Source organism: Argentina silus (genome assembly GCF_951799395.1).
Source record: "Argentina silus genome assembly, chromosome: 9".
NCBI lineage: Eukaryota > Metazoa > Chordata > Actinopteri > Argentiniformes > Argentinidae > Argentina > Argentina silus.
This window is the reverse complement of record NC_139663.1, coordinates 12,734,103-12,753,829: the sequence shown is the minus strand read 5'-3', so window position 1 is coordinate 12,753,829 and position 19,727 is coordinate 12,734,103. Positions and strand designations below refer to the sequence as shown.

General features: G+C 43.6%; 4 protein-coding genes across 5 annotated transcripts; 3 read left to right on the top strand and 1 right to left on the bottom strand.

Moving 5' to 3' along the window:
* Positions 1-59: 59 nt before the first annotated feature.
* Positions 60-2,444, bottom strand: swsap1 (SWIM-type zinc finger 7 associated protein 1). The gene is made up of 2 exons (XM_083676938.1): positions 1,998-2,444; positions 60-1,283 (listed from the first exon to the last, which is right to left on the bottom strand). Exons 1-2 carry the CDS (start codon positions 2,262-2,264, stop codon positions 690-692), a joined length of 861 nt encoding a protein of 286 aa, XP_083533064.1. The 5' UTR covers positions 2,265-2,444; the 3' UTR covers positions 60-689.
* A 191-nt stretch (positions 2,445-2,635) lies between these two features.
* znf653 (zinc finger protein 653) lies at positions 2,636-7,847 on the top strand (the record flags this gene model as incomplete). Of its 2 annotated transcripts, none has more annotated exons than XM_083677585.1 (10): positions 2,636-2,949; positions 3,260-3,300; positions 3,415-3,732; positions 3,921-4,492; positions 4,776-4,950; positions 5,140-5,230; positions 5,603-5,714; positions 5,901-6,015; positions 6,102-6,201; positions 6,375-7,847. In XM_083677585.1, 10 exons carry the CDS (start codon positions 2,654-2,656, stop codon positions 6,550-6,552), a joined length of 1,998 nt encoding a protein of 665 aa, XP_083533711.1. In that variant the 3' UTR covers positions 6,553-7,847. The 2 variants fall into 2 exon arrangements, with proteins under 2 accessions (XP_083533711.1, XP_083533710.1); XM_083677584.1 differs by having other exon boundaries at positions 2,654-2,949; positions 5,901-5,939; positions 6,375-6,551.
* Positions 7,848-9,065: 1,218 nt separating this feature from the next.
* LOC310810016 (tetraspanin-1-like) lies at positions 9,066-15,814 on the top strand. The gene is made up of 8 exons (XM_083677596.1): positions 9,066-9,220; positions 12,301-12,379; positions 13,308-13,523; positions 13,989-14,063; positions 14,313-14,420; positions 14,631-14,774; positions 15,222-15,314; positions 15,650-15,814. The coding sequence occupies exons 2-8, from the start codon at positions 12,323-12,325 to the stop codon at positions 15,707-15,709; spliced, it is 753 nt and encodes a 250-aa protein (XP_083533722.1). The 5' UTR covers positions 9,066-9,220; positions 12,301-12,322; the 3' UTR covers positions 15,710-15,814.
* Positions 15,815-17,344: 1,530 nt separating this feature from the next.
* LOC310809525 (tetraspanin-16-like) lies at positions 17,345-19,483 on the top strand (the record flags this gene model as incomplete). Its single annotated transcript, XM_083676818.1, has 7 exons — positions 17,345-17,413; positions 17,786-17,983; positions 18,140-18,214; positions 18,324-18,431; positions 18,568-18,723; positions 18,949-19,032; positions 19,344-19,483. 7 exons carry the CDS (start codon positions 17,345-17,347, stop codon positions 19,407-19,409), a joined length of 756 nt encoding a protein of 251 aa, XP_083532944.1. The 3' UTR covers positions 19,410-19,483.
* Positions 19,484-19,727: the final 244 nt, after the last annotated feature.

Here is a 19,727-nt window from a genome sequence, read left to right as displayed (position 1 = left end):
CCACTCTCGTTGTTTCAAATGGAAGCCCCTGCACACAGCAAGCGGGTGGACAGCAGGTGACATGGCTTTACATTGTCAGTGAGTTGAGTGGGTGAATGTGAGGTCACAGCATGTAGGAGAGATAAGACAACAAGGCATGGGCTGGAGATTAGACTTATCCAATGCCATGATGCCAGGGGAGGCACATGAGTTCATGCAATAGATCCTCAGAGTGACGTTCTACAGTGACCACACCTCTCTACTGGGTTACAGAAGTGCAGTTTCCAATGGGGTTTTTCAATGTGTTTTCCAGTGGGGTACAATTGTCTTTTAACTATAGTGCAGGTGATGACGGCTAACTATTTTGATAATGACACCCCTAACCCGTTAAAAAGTTTATTGAAACAACAACAGTGAATGTCAAAAGTGACAAACGGTAAGTTATTTGTAGTGAGGGTCAATGGGGAAACTTGACTTCCGTACCACAGTGGAGGGGCATGGCTTCAGATTTACAGGATTTGAATGCTTCCGTGGTGAGTACCTATAGAAGAACTGGTTAACATTCTCTCAAAACTAGCAGAAACGCATCAGTGTAATTTGGCAATTAGATAACGCTTTCCCTTGCATCTCAATCTTTGTTTAATATACAGTTGAATATACAGTAGCAGCGTTCTTCCTCTTCACCCGCTGGTAAGTCATTGGGTGGATTTTCAAACCACTGTAAACTCCATCGAGCCATTGAGGCGAATGACCAGACGCCATTCCCGTGCCAGTCTTGGGTCCTTCTCCTCCTCTTTCTCCTCCTCCTCCTGACCCTCAGCAGCACAGATGGCCTCTGTGATGCCCGTCCCAGACAGGTAAACATGCCACACGTCCTGTAGTCCCGCTCCAGAGAAGCCAGAACTGTTATCCCGGTCCAAGGTGCACCGGACCTGGAAGTACCGATCCAGCACTGACAGGATGGGGTCTGGAGCTGAGGGTTCCCCTCCTGGGTGTCCTTCCCACTCGGACTGAAAGGAGGTGATGACCCGACAGGGGGCTAGACCCACCTCTGTGGCCTTCTGCTCCAGACTCTGGGTGAGGAATGCAGCCGTGTCATAGAGCAGGGCAGAGATTAACGCAGCAGAGGACTGCTGCCCCTGCTGGAAGCCACTGGTCATCCCAGCCCCACTGCGGAGGTAGCCCTCAAGTCCATCAACTATAAGCAGGGATGGAGGCACAGCAGACACAGCGGAGGACTCATGCTGACAGGCCACCTCCTGAAGCAACTCCTCCATGGTCCTGGGGTACGCAAACTTGATTTTCTAAAAAGAAAAGAATAGAAGGTTTAAACCAAGCTGCTTTCAAATCTAATTCAAAACACAAAAGGTGAGTCAAAGGTTACTCAGTGACTGGATTTGCAGTTTCTCTCAACCATTATGCCCCATCTCTGTCATAACCATAGTGCTTGTTTATTGTTGGATATGATTGATGACTTTGTTTGAGTGTGGGTCAGGTGAACTAGGCTAGTTGGGTCTAGGGAGTTTATGATATTTCACCTTCCATGCTGTTCAGTGCTGTCACCTGGGCAGTAACTAACTCAACCATTTGCTTTTGAGACCTGAGAAATACTACATGTTCTCCCTCTGATTTCAGGACAGGAGACAGTTCAGTTTGGCAGTGGGCCCATCATGTTCTGTTCTGATAAGCAAACCATCTCTGTGACTGAGATAGGGGAGTTCCACCTGGTTATCTGCTGAGGAGACACAGGACAGTGACAAGAGATAAGCCAAAGTCCCCTCCCCATCTCTACAGTACAGACCATTTCACTTGTACTGTATAGAACAGAAGGAATGTGCAGTTGCGGTAGTGTAACAGTTGTCATGACACCAATTACCAATTTAAATTATTCAGAGTGAAGCACACTCATCCTCATCTCCACTTGAAGTTACCATCTTGGCATCTATTACTTTGACAGTCTGAGCCAAAGTAGTGTTGACAGTTATCAGGCTGTTATCAGTCAGTGTTGCTAGAATTACCTTCAAATGATCTGGGCTGAAGTTGGACATGCAGTGTTGAAGAGAGCCTGGAAGGCTTTGAATTTGAGTCTGGGTGAAAAATAACACTTTGAGGCCCAACTCACTGGCAGCCGTCACCGCCGCAAGGAGTAGTAGCGAGCGGTTGATGCTTCTCTCCCCGACCACCAACGTACTGCATGTAGATGATGATGGCGAGATTTTGAAAGCCTTCGATATCCCCGTCTGTGGAATGAATGTCCTAAATACGAGCGTCAAAATATCGGCCATTACTATCTCAATAGCATAAGAGGTTATCTTCACACAACAACGTTTTGCTGTTTGCTTTTTTTCTGCTTTTATTGCAGAAACAGATAAATCAGTCGTAGTTGAAATTTCCCGCGTGGTCAGTTAAATATCTTCGTTCGGGTTTGTTGACATTGCCTGTCAAAACGTTTTCTACAATTTAAGTTGCTAAGTTTACGCACTGGCTTAGTTTTATAGTAATACAATTTAATATTGAACAGTGTCGACAAGCACCGCATTATATGAATACAATCTGAAAATGTGAATGTACAGCGCAACTAGGACGCACGTGAAAAAAAATGGTTGAATTTCCTGTAAGGTCAAACAGCTTCCGCAATCCTTAAGAAACACAACAACAGACAGCTGTTGCCAAGATGGCGGATGCTTATACAGGAGAAGAGGATCCCCTGGACACTAAAGAAGCCGGGGACCAAATAAAAGCTATTTTGAGGCGTTGTAGAGGCCGCCCGAGGCTCACAGACACTGACCGCGCACAAAGACGCCTGGAGTCCCGCAAGAAGTACGACGTGAGACGAGTCTATCTCGGAGAATCTCACAAGGTCTGGAGCGAGCTTCGCCGGCGAACGAGTTTGAGTGACGCTGGGCTGGCTGAGTACCTAATCCTGCTCGACTCAACATACGGGGAGAGATATCAGCAAAAATACGGCGGGTATGTCTGTTTCATGTCAAATGTCTCTGTCTATTTGAAGTTGTAGGATTGACACTCTACCGAGCAATTATCCAGGACCTGGATCGTGGACTAGCATTCGTCCTCTGCTGACATTCAGTCAGATTTAAATGTGAAGACGACTTTACTGCAGGAAACCTCACCCACTGACCCAGTCCATTAATGAGTCAAACTGGGCTAGTGCCAATAACTAGACGTGGCAGCAGGTAGCAGCCACCCTTCTAAGCTCAAGGTTATTTTAGCTTGCATCATTTTACCATAATAATTGTAATCCTCTGTTTTGGGCTGATAGGAAGAAGACCGCTGAAGAACTATGCATAAAACAGAAAAGGGGTAAGCAGTGCACTTCACCTGAAGTCTCCATCTGTGCCTCCACACACTGAGGATTTAGTTAGGCCCACTTGGTAGTCGTCCCCGTCCCCCCCTGATGATTCATTGTACCTACAGGGAAAAGGGAGAGAGTGTCCCGCCTCCACAGCTTGGTGACCTGGTACCAGGACCACTCGCAGACCTGCCCACATGAGCCTCAGCTCCGCGCACTGGAGCCCCAACCAGGGTTCTCCACCTCTGCTATCTGGCAGTGTGATGCTGAGCATTCGTTTGTACAACACTTGTCCACGCCACCGAGGGGGGCCAGCGAGTCAGAGCCAGAGGGGGAGATGGAAGAGGAGGAGGAAGAAGAGAGAGGCACAGAGGCAGATGAGACCAGTGGTGTTATGACCAGGAGGAGGAGAAGAGAGACAGATGCCCACAGGCAGCTCACAGGTAGAGGGACATTGTGATGACGTGCTTGGTGGGTCAAACAGCGACTATGGTTTCTAAATAGAAAAGCCTTGCTGCTTATTAGGCTTTGAATTGTACAGGATCAGAGTTATCATGTATGTAGCCATGGATGTTATATTATACGCTAGTGAACACTGATCTCAGTACTTCTGATTCCTTCCTTTTCCTAGATGCTGGAGAGGATTTGGAAGATGTCGGAGCTCAGGTGACAATGGATCAGGCAGAGCAGGCCACAGCTCTCAGTCAACTCCCAGGTATGGAGGTGCCATCCAGGGATACCCCACTGACAGAGTCCCTCTCTGGGCATCACTCGGTCTGGGAAATGGAGGTGGTGATGGAGACGGAGAGACAGCAAGTCCCTGAGTCTGACAACGAAGGGGCTGGGTTCCACACTATAGGGGAGGACGGCCACTTACTGGAGGAGGCCGAGGATCTAAGAAGAGACCGAGGCGACGGAAGAGAAGATGGAGGGGAGGGAATGGGTACGGCACAAGATGGCGGCTACGAGTGTGTCGTCGTGACTGCGTCCATAACTGACCGACTAGACAAAGCAGACGATGATGACGGCACGCAGACGCTGAGTGACACCGTCGGGGTCGGCCCTCAGGCCGACCTCCACACTGTCCCGTCCGCCATGCAGGTCCCAGGGCATGGGGAGCTGTTTGACTCTCAGACACTACGGACTGTGGTGGCCAGCTGTGAGATACCGGACCAACGCGGCGGGACTCTGGAGGGATCTCAGGTATGGCAATGAATCTGGATCAACACAGCAGCGAAAATACCATTCAGTGCTGTCCTTATTTACTTTAGTAGAATATTGGGGTGGGGATGGGGGTTTGTATACTTGATAGAAAAACAACAGTGCTTTGAGTTTTTATATTTACGAGCACCATCCCTTGTCTATTGAATTTTACCCAAATTCTAAGCTCTTTTAACCATGATTCAGGGAGGACCATTATTGGCCCTGAAAGCACAACCTTCTTGTAGTCTTGTTCATATACCTTTTATGCCGGACTCATTCGTAGCTGATCATCATCACGGGCCCCAGCTACGAGGCCCTGGCCTCCGAGGGCATCCAGCTCAACATGGGGGGCGGAGACGTAGAGGAGGTCACCTGCACAGTCATAGAGGGTGTGGCCTACAACCAAGTGTGCCAATCGGGAGCAGACCTCGGGATAACGGACGCAGACTCCATCACAGGTACCATGGTGGCATTGACTTCACAGAGCTTTTGATCATACAGACAGACCATGTTTTCATTCACTGATATGCTCTGTTTGTTTTGGAAGCTTATCACCAAACCATGTATACTCTTAAATGACAATGTTAGCATCCACAGCCTATGTTTTGTTCCAGTGATTAGTGACAGTGATGTGATGTCCTCCATAGATCTGAGTGAGAAGCAGCTTCTCCAGCCCAGTGTTGAGTCTCATGGCTTGGAGCCTACCCATGAGAGGGAGCTGCAGAGGGGCCTGGGCAGGTGAGTGAGCAGCATGGAGAACTATGGCCAACAGGTCTCTGAAGGGACTTAGAAGAGGAAGGTGTTTTTTTAGGTTAATTTGATATGTCTTTAAGAAACCATTCTATTCTATTCACGTGTATGTATATGATGGTTACAACAAAAACAATACCTCCTGTGCAAGATTGCTGTCATTTACATTTATGGCATTTAGCAGACGCCTTTATCCAAAGCGACTTACAACAAATACATTTGTTTAAGTAAGTGAATCATCTATCCAACAGTCATCATAAGACAAAGAAGGAATCAACCTCCAATCAATCCCCAACCTCTCCTCCTTTAAACCCTGCTGGAGAGTAACCACAGCCTTTGTTCTTCTCTGTGCTGCAACAGATCCAAGAGGACCAGGAGAGGTCCCATCATCGAAGCCGACGGAATGCTCAAGATGTTCCACTGTCCGTATGAAGGCTGCAGTCAAGTCTATGTAGCTATCAGCAGCTTCCAGGTAAATGGGCTCTGAGCTGTTTCCACTCAACCCTGGGTATTCAAGGAAACCGTTTGACCATAACAATCCTATCAAGCTCAGTCAAGAGAATGGAAATGCAGATACTACGATCACATTACTATGACTGACTGACTGTTTCATCTTTGTTTTTATACGTTTTCTTCTTCTTCTTTTTCCTCCTTGCAGAACCATGTGAATCTGGTTCACAGGAAAGGGAGGACCAAGGTGTGTCCTCACCCAGGCTGTGGCAAGAAGTTCTATCTATCAAACCACCTGCACCGCCACATGATCATCCACTCTGGTGGGCACACACACACACACACACACACACAATTGGAATTCGTGTTCAAGATCTTAATCTTTATACCTCTCTATACATATGTGCAGGAGTCCGAGACTTCATCTGTGAAACGTGTGGGAAGTCATTCAAACGCAAGAATCACCTGGAGGTTCACCGGCGCACCCACACTGGGGAGACCCCCCTGCAGTAAGTCTCAATAGATTCTCTTTGAATATAGAAAGTTGTATAGTATTGTGTGATTTTGCCCTACAAAACTAAACCTCAATGGAATGAACAAAACATTGATGCTTAATTCTCATTCCTCTCTCTCTCTGTCTCTCTCCTTTCAACCCTCTTCTACTTCTCCCTCTGTGCTGCAGGTGTGAGATCTGTGGCTACCAGTGCCGCCAGCGGGCCTCTCTCAACTGGCACATGAAGAAGCACACCCCCGAGGCCCACTACAATTTCACCTGTGAACACTGTGGCAAGAGGTTTGAGAAGCTAGACAGTGTGAAGTTCCACAAGCTAAAGAGCCATCCAGACCAGCAGGCAACATGAAGATGAAGCTGCAACACAGCTGAATGGAGCAAGCAATAAATACCTGTTGACCAGAAGGGGTGGACCACAAAGAGGCTGAATCTGTCTGCTTGGGAGGTTAGAGAAGAGGTGAGGTGAAGTGAAGAGACAGAGTTGTCCTTGCTGAAAAAGGAGCCGCCTTGTCTGAACACTCAAAGGACATATGTGTGTATGTCGTGAAGGACACAGGGTTACTACTACAGAGCCAGTAGATTTAAGTAATGGTTAGTGTAACTCCCTATGGTGGGCCATAAACCCTGCTCTCACTGTTAGCTGTGCTGGACACAGCCTGTCTAGATCTCACAAGGTCTTCAGTTGATGAAGTCTGTTCAGACTACCTTGGATCTGTAGTTGATGTCAAGCATTACATTTCACAACAATTGTTTACATAATGAATTGTTACTTTACGTTATACTTTCTCAATACCGTAAATATATCCATCATTGTTTCCTTTTCTATTAATTTCTATTCTCTTGTTACTCACACGGTCATAATAACTTGCCTGTTACAATGAAATATGTAAAAGGTTTTTCATTTGTGTTTTTATTTGTTATTTAAGCAATGCAAAATATACATGAACCCTTGTCCACTGGCAAAATGGCAAACTACCCCCATTATGTCACTGGAATGTGTGGGTAAAAACAATCTACTGAGGTCAATGTCTCCCAAATTGAGGATGTTATCAATGTGTACCTATACATTTATAATACATACATGCTGTCTATGGGACCCAAAGTATAGGAGAAATATATTGTTGCACAAGTGGTGTAGACCGGTATTAGTCATTGAAGCGTAAGAGGACCGGTATTAGTCATTTTCAACTGGCCTTGTGTCCTTTTCTCTAACCCACCAAGGCTGAGTGTTTTAAGTGGAACTCTTGTGTAAGACATTGTTCCTTCACACTAATATTTCTGCTGGCCAGTTGTCTCCCCTTCAGAGCTAAGAGACCTTGTCTTATGACTCATACACAGTGAAGAGAATCACTGACATATTCAGAGTTTGTGTGTGGGGAAAAAAAGGTCTACCTTTATCTTTCTTTGTTCTGTTTTGTGTCTGCAAATGATTTTGTCTTTTGTTTATCATTACAAATTCCGTTTTTGAAATATCCTCTGAAGATGTGTAACAGATGCACTCATTTCTAGTCATGTTTTTTTCTTGTCTTCTGTACCACCGCAATGATTAATGTAAAATATGTGAATATGACACCAATAGATTATGTACGTATTTCTGAATGAAACGTTTGTTTGAGACAAATGTTATGGACAATAAAAAAGGTGTGCTGAATTGGAGTGTGGCAATTTTTCTGGCATAGAAAAGAAAGAGCATATTAGCGGTGTTGTCACCATGAACACAATGGTCCTGTAAATACAGGGCTTTTCAGAGTACGGCGTGATGAATATACAATGAGGCACCAGGTATGACGCCAACTTTCATAATCGTTTTATTGGTGTTGAGCAAACCAAGGTTTTGTCTCAGACGGAACACTTGTGCTAGAAGGAACAACTTGAATTCTAAAGCTCTATTTAATGATGGTAAGGGACATTGAAATGTCAAATACATTATATGGCTAGAATCATACTCACAACAATCATCTATTCACACCAGGGGAGGCAATCTGAGGACGGGCTTGTTGTAACGTGTGGAATGGAATAAGGAATGGTATCAAACACATGATTTCTACCTCCACCAGCGTCGACTGATTCACACTACTGAACCAATGAGGTCATTACAGCTCTCAGCAACACTTAGAAATGAAGTCGATATATTTAGGTGAGGTTGTTGGCAATGTCAAGTCTCAACAGGATGGCTAGATTAGTGTAGGTCATTTATCGAAGGGGGTGATTATTATTATTAATTATTATTAATTATTGTTTCAATAGATTTCTGTCTCACCACCCAACTCTTCGGTGTTGGGTGGTCAAAACATGAATTCCAGAATGACGTATAACATTGTGAAAGCCTCATGTACAGTCACCGACTACCAAGAAAAGACAAATGGCGTCTAAGCTGCAGTGACACTGATGTCCTGTCTGTTTAGCAAAGGTGGTGGTGATAATAACAGTGTAAACTTCACCATCATGTGAGCATTAGGTCATCATCCATCATCAGCCATCATCTCAGATCCCATAATGGAGAGGTTCACTAAGGGAGTCTACTGCAGGTCAGTCAGGTCTTGGAAATACATACTGTCTTCCTCTTTTTATTAATACTATTTATACACATCACGTGTGAGTAGGGTTCCCATGGTAAAAGGCAAGTCATCGTGTGTATGTGCATGTGCAATGTGTGTGTAGCTTTAACATTACTGTGGCTACAGACAAATGCTGCCTCTCTCCCCCAGGTGGGTGTCCATAGGGAGGTGAACTTGCCGTCACCAATCACTCCCACCTGTTCGCCTCTGCTCTCTCCCCTCCCTCTCCCCTCCCTCCCCCCTTCTCTCTCTCTCTCTCTCTCTCTCTCTGTTTATAGCCAACCTGCAGTCACAGTGAGACACAGGAAGAGAAAAACTGAGAGAGAGACAGAGGCACACACAAGTATCGGTCACTCTCAAAGGGACACAGGAAGGGAAATCAGCCAATACTCCCCTACACTCCTGTACTGGAATCGCACACTTGTTCTCCCAGCAACAGCCTCCATCACCTGAGTGAAGGTAAGAGACTCTCTCTCTCTTTCTCTTTCTCTCTCTCTCTATCTCTTCTTGCACAACACCTACCTTGGCCTCAAAGCAACTTGTTGTGCCTCTACACTGATAGGTAGTTGGCTGACTAAAATTAACTGATCTAATTCTTGAACATGGCTTATAACGCATTAACAGCAATGTTTAAATTGGCAGCTACTTGGTAGGGTTTGTGATTTAGATACAGAACATTTTCAGATGTATTTTCCTGAAAAGTCAGGTGCTGCCGTGGAAACCTAAGTAGGAATCCAACAATGATCCTTTGTGACTCTCCTGGGAGCTCGGGTTGGAGTCGAGCCTCTCAATGACATCCTTTGAGATTTGTCTCCTGTTTTGATGGAGTATAATCAGACTCAGACTAGAAGATAATTGTCTCTGTGAGGGTGAAGTACTGCTCACTCCTCTTCCTAGAAACCATTTAGGTGTGTCCTAAGGTAATGTCAGAAGCCAGAATCTTTGACATGAGACTAGTCCTGTTTTTCCTTTTCCTTTTAACGCTGAAGCCTAAACTATTTACTCTTTGATATTCACAAAAAAAGCTCACCGACAGTAATCCAGACATAAAGTTGCCATATCCATTTTCCTTCCCAGCTATAGAAGACAGTTTCTCATTGTCTAGTACATTCTCTGAATGATTTTGGAAACATATTATAAACACTTATAAGGGATGTCAGAATACTAAGATTAAGCTTCAATAAGTATGAGAGTGATATCTATCATAACATGTTGCCTACTGTTCTGTACACTCTCCTTCTTCTATTTGTCAACTGGTCCCTCGTTAGTTGTCCGCTATCTTGATGATTCCAGGAAATGTCTGTCACCAGGTGTGTCACCAGTAGCTTTCCTGTAAACGAGGTCCCCATCCCAACCATGACCGTGGAATGATACACAAACCACAATTCGATATTAACAAATCTTTACCAGATACAGACATGAGAGTCATACTTCTCAGTATACTTAATTACAGGGGTTGACCTGGCCGCTTTGTGTTTATGCCATCATTTGAATATGCAAAGCCCAACCCCAGGGCCATTGCTACAGTATATATTACTCTCCTCCATATGTGTTACACTATAATTCAAACAGAAATAAATGAAACAGTAATAATCTCATTTTAATAACATAAAAGGAGCATAATATAATGTGTTTGACAAAACTTTGAACTTGTATCCATTCCACACACTAGATCAAAATGGCAGTTGTCAAAATGTCTGTTGGGTCTCTGTACTGTATGTACATGACTTGCTGGAAGGATTTGTTTGCCATTTGCATGTGACTCCGGCTGTAAATAAATCACCAGGCTAACTCACAAGGCTAGCAAGCGTCACAGCTCAATGGCTGCTTTCACCAAGGCACAAAATCATGAGTGACCAAAAGGAAGGATAAGCTCAGGGGGAACCTAGCTATCATGCCGCGTTGCTATGTGCTAACAGCCACTCCATCGTATGATTAACCTGGAGAAAGCTAAACATTGATACAGTGATGACCATCCCCTCGTTTAACAAAATGGTTATTAATGTCACAACACCTGGTGCTGCCTCTTCACATTCAACATTTTGGGGGCCGTGTAAAAGACAGAAGGCACACTATTATGGATGCTATAACTAGTGCCTCACCTAGTCAGGTTACATGGTCAGGCAAACGCCAAAGGGTTCTTTAAATTGTTATTGTCCTTATGCAGGGTACAGATTAGCTGAGACAAAGGGCACTGTTCCCCTCCTCTTAGACAGACACACACACACACACACACACACACACACACACACACACACACACACACACACACACACACACACACAGTAAAGGGCATCAGAGGGGTCATAAACCAGAGCAGGATGAGATGATCCACAGATAGTTTAACTACCAGAACAGGACATGCCATAAACCTGCTGTGTGTGTGTGTGTGTGTGTGTGTGTGTGTGTGTGTGTGTGTGTGTGTGTGTGTGTGTGTGTGTGTGTGTGTGTGTGTGTGTGTGTATTGTGTGTGTGTGTGTTGTGGTTAATGGACCTCTGTATTTTAATGTGCCCCCGACTGACACAGTGGACCATAAACTTCCTTAAACTTCCTTGGCACCTCATTGCCTCTGATGGACAGTCAAGAAATACATTTTATTTTTAATTAAATTTGAATAACATTAGACCACCTTTGCATCGAACATTTTGTGGCTTCAGGTAGGACAGACTCACTCCACAGACGCAGAGGGAGATTTTTGCACATAGGAATATGTCACTTTGGGACTGGTCTGCTGTTGTATTTTTTAAATCTATTTGCCATTCCTTTTATTTGTTTAAGGGCACATTTAACTGAAAATACAGAGTGGTGCGCGGTGTTGCTTTATCATTGCGTATGTGCCTGCCTTACCTTCTACAGGCTTTGATTCTAAAACAAACAGTCGCTCCACTTTTACACTCCCAGAGACGTTGAGAAAGCCTATAGTAAATGTCACAGTCGAAACCAAACGCAAGGGCAAACTTGAGGAAGATAAGTTGCTTGGGAAAGTGGCAGGTGTTTCCCCACCCACCTCTCTATTCTCATGGACAAAGTGCTAGTTTCCTGGTTACCAAGGTTAGAAAGGACAAGCAGCATCTTAGTGTTTAGAGTCTTTGTTAATCTGTCACCTGAATAGTAGAACGTGACAACACACAGTGACTCTGTCAAACTCTGTGATAAAGCAATAATGAAGCACTTTGTCTGTTTGACAGAATTCCCATTTGCTTGACATCAACAGAGAGTGACTGTTTCTTTATGCACAAACCACAGCTGTCACTTGGATTCCGATATCTCCATTAAGTGTGTGTGTGTTTATTCAGGAAGTGCAGTGCCCTTTGTCTCAAACTTTAAGAATGAAGGTGTGTGAGATAAGGTTCTGACTAAAACTAAGATACCATTCTCAAGACTTTTTGTTCACTACCTGTCACCACTGTAGATGTCACCACCATGTGATCTTGTCCCAATGATTCAGTAGATCTACAAAATTTCAAAATGTGATTATTAAGTCATGCAAGATCAGTCATCACATTATTTTTTCTTATTTTTTTTTCTTTTCTTCCAGGTCAACCAATATTGCATCAACAATGGGCTGCTTCGGATTTCTCAAAGTCATGATGTTCGCCTTCAATGGCATCATCTTTGTGAGTATGTTTTTTTTCCTCTTTGAGGGGAAATTATCATCGATATAGTGTTAGAGAGTCTAACAGTCAGTGAGGTAGAAATCGGAGAACAGGGTCATTGTAATGCATGGAATGGATTCAGGAATCAGTTGATACCATTCCTAATTCCATTCCATGCATTACAATAACCCTGTCCTCCGATTTCTACCTCCACTGACTGTTACACTCTCACTGTAACACTATGGTCCCTGGTAACATGATGGTACTGTAGTTATGCATGCAGTCAAGTACTCCTTATCACTGAAACAACGTATATAAGTTACAATGTGACAGACATGAGGGCATGCAATGAAAGGACAGAGAGACACCTGTCATCATTTTATGACTTCTTGTGATGCAGACATGTACTTTTGGAGTATTTTATACAGTCTGAATGTACAAACTTTTTAAAATGCTGGGTTGCACAGATAAGAAACACATTATGTCACATACTGTAAATGGTAAAGAAGAGAACAAGAGGTGATATAGAAGGCAATGTATGTCAAGGCATGTACATTAAAGGTGCATATCAAGCGTGTTTGCGTTTTACTGGCAGAAACACATGAATGTGGTATTGTGTGCCTCCATAAAAGGGAAAACTGTAAACTAAGAAACACTTGTGTAAGATGTGACAGATGTGGTCTGCATTGATCAGATACATGACTCAGTAGAGAACTGTCCAGTGACAGTGCAACAGCCTCCCAACCAGCTACAGTACATAATGTCCTCCCTCACGTCCCCTCTCTTTTCCTCCCCCTCCTCCCTCTCTCTCCCTCTCCTTTAATCGACCTCCTCCATCTCTCTCCCTCTCTTTTCCTCCCCCTCCTCCCTCTCTCTCCCTCTCCTTTAATCCACCTCCTCCATCTCTCTCCCTCTCCTGCCCTCCCCCTCCTCCATTTCTCTCCTTCAGTTGGCGGGCGCTGCCATCCTGGGCGTGGGGATATGGGTGAAGGTGGACAGCGGCTCCATACTGGGGTTCCTCCAGGGCATCGACAATGCTCCAGCAGAGCTGAGCCAGGTGCTGAACGTGGGCTACCTGCTGATCGCCGTGGGGGCGGTGCTGCTGGTTATAGGCTTCCTAGGCTGCTGTGGGGCCATCAGGGAGAGCAGGTGCATGCTGCTGCTGGTAAGTCACCTCATGTCTGTGCAGTACCAGTGGAGGCTGGTGGAGGTAGAAATCGTGAGGACGGGCTCATTGTAATGCATGGAATGCAGTGAGGAATGGTATCAAACACATATGATCAAACACGTGTTTGATACCATTCCTCATTCCATTCCATGCCTCCATTCCGATTTCTACCTCCACCCGTGCTGTACATGATGTGATCAATGGTATGACACTGACTCAACACTGACTATCATACTTTTCATTGTTGGAACCACTCATAACAACTTTTGAATGTTCAGATTCAGATAAAATATTGTCTTGAATGTTTTTCCTCAAGGATTGCTGGGTGGGTGGCCTGAAGATCTGAAGATGTAACTTTTGTAACATTTGTAACTATTGTAAATGCATGTTTCATTCCCAACACTCATTCTCACATTCTTCTTCTCATTCTCGTCTCTTTCCCTCCCCCTGTCTTCTCTCTAGTTCTTTGTAATAGTGTTGGTGGTCTTCATAGCAGAGATTGCTGGAGCAGTGGTGATCCTGGTGTTTAAACCTTTGGTAAGCAAGCACAGAGGCCATTCCCTCACTGTACAGCAGGGGAGGCTGGTGGAGGTAGAAATCGGAGGACAGGCTCTTTGTAATGCATGGAATGGTATCATCCCATTCCTCATTCCATCCCATGCATTACAATGAACAAGTCCTCCAATTTCTACCTCTACCAGCCTCCGCTGCTGTACAGTATATTGGTAAAAGACTGTCCATAGAGAATATGACGAAGAAGGGCTGTGATCTGTGTGTGCGTTTCAGGCAGAGGAGTTGATTAACAAGCTGGGCACCAAAGCAGTTGAGAGCATTCGGAAGGAATATGGTCAGAATTCTGACCTCACCGGTCTGTGGAATACTACTATGGAAACGGTACATCCTGCAGCTCTGTTTTAACTTGGAAACTGTTGTTGTAAAATGAGATGTTATTTAGATGTTATTTATGTCATAAATCTAATGATTACAGTGAATCCAATAAAGTTATCCAATCCAAAATGTTGTTGTATTGAAACCGTGTGACTCAAATTTGTAAACTGAATCTTTCTGTTGTCTAATATGAAAATTCTCTTGTGTCTATTCTAGTTGAAGTGCTGTGGATTCTACAACTACACAGACTTCACAGACTCTCCATATAACCAACCCATGGGTCTCTATCCACCACAGTGCTGCCTAACTGGTGTCAGCTCTTGCAGTGCTGATCTTGCTGAAGGCAGTGCAGTAAACAAGGTACTAACACTGAACTTTATTCCTATCATCTCAATCACACTTAATCTCACTGCACTCAGGGTTCTTCATTTGTCCCTGTAGAACCATTCTGGGTTCCATGTAGAACCCTTTTGGGTTCCATGTTGAACCCTTTTGGGTTCCATGTTGAACCCTTTCCAGAGAGGGTTCTAAATAGGAACCAAAAACGTCTACATGGAACCCAAAAGGGTTCTACTTGGATCCCAAAAGGGTTCTTCAACGGGTTACCCTACAGGCACAAATGAAGAACCCTTATTTTCCGAAGAGTTTACATGCAAATAATTGTTCACAGTCATTCACTGCCATATGATGTACCTAGTATACAGTAGGAGTGTGGCCATACAGAAACATTTTGGAATGCAACCTACTCTTTAGAATAGACCTGCAGTTGCCTCTACATTACTCACAGGTGTTTTGTGTTCCCCATAGACAATCTATGGCTGCTTCCCAAAGTTTAAGACCCTGATTGATGAAAACTCAGCTGTTATTGCGGGAGTGGCATTGGGGATTGCTGCCCTTGAGGTACAGTTAACTTTCCTCTTTCTTTCTCCACCCTCTGTTTACATATTATCATTATTATACATATTATGTATAGCATGGTCCCATTCACACTGTTTTGGTGTTTTTTGGAAAACTATATTTGTAAGGGTACTGTAGATGCTGTGCAACCTATTGTTGTATCTTGTTACAATGTGCTCTTCAGAGTCTAACATGATGTATGCAAATGAAAAAGGAATGTGATACTGCTTTAAATTCATGTAAAATGTACACCAGGAAATGATATGATGATATCGATGTTTGTGTTGATATTTGTTTCAAATATTTGTTTCAATATGCATATTTCCTGTTTCCCCTAGCTATTGGCGATGATTGTCGCTATGACTCTGTACTGCAAAATAGGCTCCAAGAGGGCCTGAGTACAACAGAGGAAGGAGGGTGAGAGAAGCACCTGCTTGGGACCTCTGGACCCTCCCATGTACCTATGGACACCGGGGGAGGCTGGTGGAGGTAGAAATTGGAGGACAGGCTCATTGTTATGCATGGAATGGAATGAACATGTGTGTTTGATACCATTCCTCATTCCATTCCATGCATTACAATGAGCCCATCCTCCGATTTCTACCTCCACCAGCCTCCCCCGATGGACACCTAACCTATTTCCTTGAATTCATGAAAGCTGAGGACGAATCCCTAATGAAGCTTTGTGGTAAGGAGAGGACCCATCACTGAACTGAGCCAGTTCATATGAAAGAAAATTACTAGATAATCACAAACTTTCTATTTGTATTGAAGTCCTGTACTTTACTGTCTACAATGAATGTCCTGTAAATATGTATTTCTGGCAATTTACTGAAAACTGCAACCCGCATTTGATATTGCATATCAAATATATTTACCAGTGGAGGCTGTAGAAATCACACGTGTTTGATACCATTCCTCATTCCATTCCATGCATTACAATGAGTCCGTCCTCCGATTTCTACCTCCACCAGCCTCCACTGTATTATACCATAGACCTTGAACATTATGTCATACATCACATTATTTCATTGCCCATTTCACTGTTCTGCAGATTATATCAGATCATCAGACAAGGTCTATCACATTATACAACTGCTGTCGCTATCAGGAAATGTAATATTGAAAATTGGAGGAGGTAACACTTTTTATTACTCCCTACATATTGCAATTTTTACAAGTTTTGTCTGAGAAATGTCAAACAATTGTTGCAATTGTTGCAATGCTGCAGCTACAAAACCTATGAGATTAGAAACTAAGCAAGATTACTGATGCATTGTAAATTGTATAATGTTTTTCAAATAAATGTGTATTTATCTAGCTCACGTGTTTTGGTTTCATGTACATTGACTTGTTGGCCTCAAAATAGATGACTGAACGAAGAAAAAAGTAAAGATATTTGCAAGCAGAGGAAATATCCTTGCTAAATCACTGCACGGAGCTCTCAACACTTGCGAACTTTAAAGAGACGTGTCAGCCAACCAGAACAACAAGAACCTGGAGGCAACCTGCTTCTACGTTGCTATGGGAAACCGAGCACCTGCTGCTAGCTAAAGAGTTAGCCAGGCCTATTAACAGTAGCTAAATTGTCAGATTTGTAGACGTGAATGCTGGTGTTAAAAGTAAGAATTACTTGTCGTTCCCCCTTACTTGTACTTGCCCTTTTTTCTCGTGAAATATGTTCTCATGTCTAGCTTGTTGAACCTTGTTGAACCTAACTTGAACCTATCAAGTTCGTCGGTATTGTGCAGTATAATGTTTGTTAGCTAGCTCGTTAGCTAATAAGTAGAGCTAGTAGCCATGTTGGGCATGCCACATCAGGAACATTGAGCTCGCCACTAGCTAGCTTGTTCGTAAGGTTTAGCTACCTGTTTAGTTACAGTAGTATGAAGCTAATCTGTTACTGGTCATTCAGATAGATAGATAGTCAGTTATCAGAGGCATAACAATCTGATAAGTTGCCGCTTTTCCCCTTTGATTCTATCAGGTTGATGAAAACTAGCTAACACTCTGCTAGCATCTGACTGGCTAAAATGGCAAGACATGACAACCTGTATACATGGATGCGGTATTTGATGTTGCTCCTGTGTGGGATACTTTTTGTAAGTATTTCTACCCACCTTAGTCGCGTATTAGCATTTATAAAGCATTTATTAGCAATAAAGCAGCACTTGAAATTACATGATAATTTTTCATGAATTAGCCTGTTCTTTAGATGAATTAGCCTCTCTTCAATTTGGTCTTTGCCCTCCTCACAAATCTCAGATACATGAAATTCATTGATATTCATAATGTAAATGTAAACAGAATTGCAATATACAGTGTAATAATAATATAATATAAACCTATTGCACTCCATCACTACATTTGAAATCTAATGAAATCAGAATCAAAATTCACGAGTCGAAAACAACTCAAATGTTAAGATATGTCCAAGAAAGGTTAAGACCCAATATCCTCCCCCTGCCTTTCAGATAAGTGGCTTTATCCTCCTGGGTCTCGGTGCGTGGATTAGATATGGAGCAGCGACCTTCGTGGATGTGCTGGGCCCCTACTCTGCCCAGCTCGTCTACATCAGCTATATCTGCATCGGCATGGGCGCTGTGTTGTCCTGCACTGGTGTCATCGGCTGCTTTGGGGCCTGGACAGAGAACCGTTTCTTCATCATACTGGTGAGAGAGAGACAGTAGTCTGCCGTCTTTATTCCAGGTCGCATTCCAGGACAATGATTGTGTTGCCTATTGCTCTTAAGATTCTATTCTCCTTTTACTGATCCTGCGAGCGCCAGTGGAGACCAGTTTTACACTGAAATTATAATTTCTCAACAGTTCTTCTTCATCGTGACAACGCTGTTTGTTGCTGAAATAGTTGGGACCATTTTTGTCTTTGTATACAGGGATCTGGTAAGACAAATTCATTGTTTAACATCATTGCAATCATAAAGTTATTGTATGATGTGGATGCACTGTGAATAAATGCCTTTAAATAAGCAGTGATGTGCTTTTATCACAGGTTAGCTTAGTGGTGCATGACGCAAGCAGGAAGTCCCTGTTGACTGGGTATATGGGCCCAGCAGCAACAGACCCGATCTCTACAGCGTGGAACACGGTCATGATCAAAGTAAGATGGGAAAATGTTTAAAAATGATTAATCATGATTATGTGGTTCTGGTTTGAGATGATGATATTTGATACATATTAGATACAGTTATCAATTTACATTTATTAGATGTCTCTCTGTTTTTTAATCACTTCAGTTCAAATGCTGTGGCTTTGAGAACTTGACCATGGATTTCAAGGACTCTGTGTTCAGCAAAACCACAGGGTTGAAATACCCCAAGACATGCTGTGTGAACAAGACCCTCGCAGCCTGTGACGGAGTTACAGTCGTTAAAAATCTGATCCAGCGACAGGTACCCAGTCACAGGGCATTGTTACACTGTGTTATACCAGTTTGTGTGTGTGTGTGTGTGTGTGTGTATGTGTGTGTGTGTGTGTGTGCTTGCATGCATGTGCGTGCGTGCGTGTGTGTGTGTGTGCGCGCGTGCTTGCTTGCATGCATGTGTGTTTCTGTGTGTGTGTGTGTGTGTGTGTGTGGGTGTGTGTGGCTAAAAATGCCCCCTCTGCTTTCTCCCCAGAGCTGCTTCAGCAAGGTCATTGCAGTGATCAAAGAGCAGAGTAGCATCCTGGGCTCAGCAGCCAGTGGCATATGTGTCATGGAGGTACAGTACTGTAGGCTGTGGGCTACACTGCACTTTCATGGTGGAACTTTACTCTAGATTAGGGTAACCTAAACACCTACAGACCTGCACCTGTTGTGCTATTTTTTTGGGGGGGGGGTTACATTTTATCAGGTGCACTCGAGAGGATTTGAAAGATGATAGAGACAATGCAAATATATAATTCTTTGTTTGCTAATAATGGATTTATTCATTTATTTGTATAGATCCGACATGATCGATTCTTATACTATACGTAGTTGGCTTTGAGTCATTCATTTTTGCTTGTTCTCTCCTCTCTCGGCTGTTTGCAGTTGGCGTCAATGATCCTTGCCATGGTTCTGTTTATGAAGCTGGGGATCATGAGGCATAATTACTAGAAGAAGAAGCCTGGGAACCTAGGCCAGAGGACACCACCACCAACCCAGACAGACACAAACAATAAAGTTGTGCTAAACAATGAAAGTTATTTTTTTTATATTCTTGTTATATGGATTATTTTAAAAGTTATATTAAATGTTCAATGGATGATCCTTTTAAGGAGTATGTATGTTTTTTTTATGTTTGATACCAGCAGTGAGCATTCTGCTATCGTGTCAGGTGAAGTTTACGTTGCTCATAAATATGATAATAGCGCCCCCATGAGGAATTATTTGGTTACTGAGATGTGTAGATAGTGCCGGATATTGCAGTCAGGT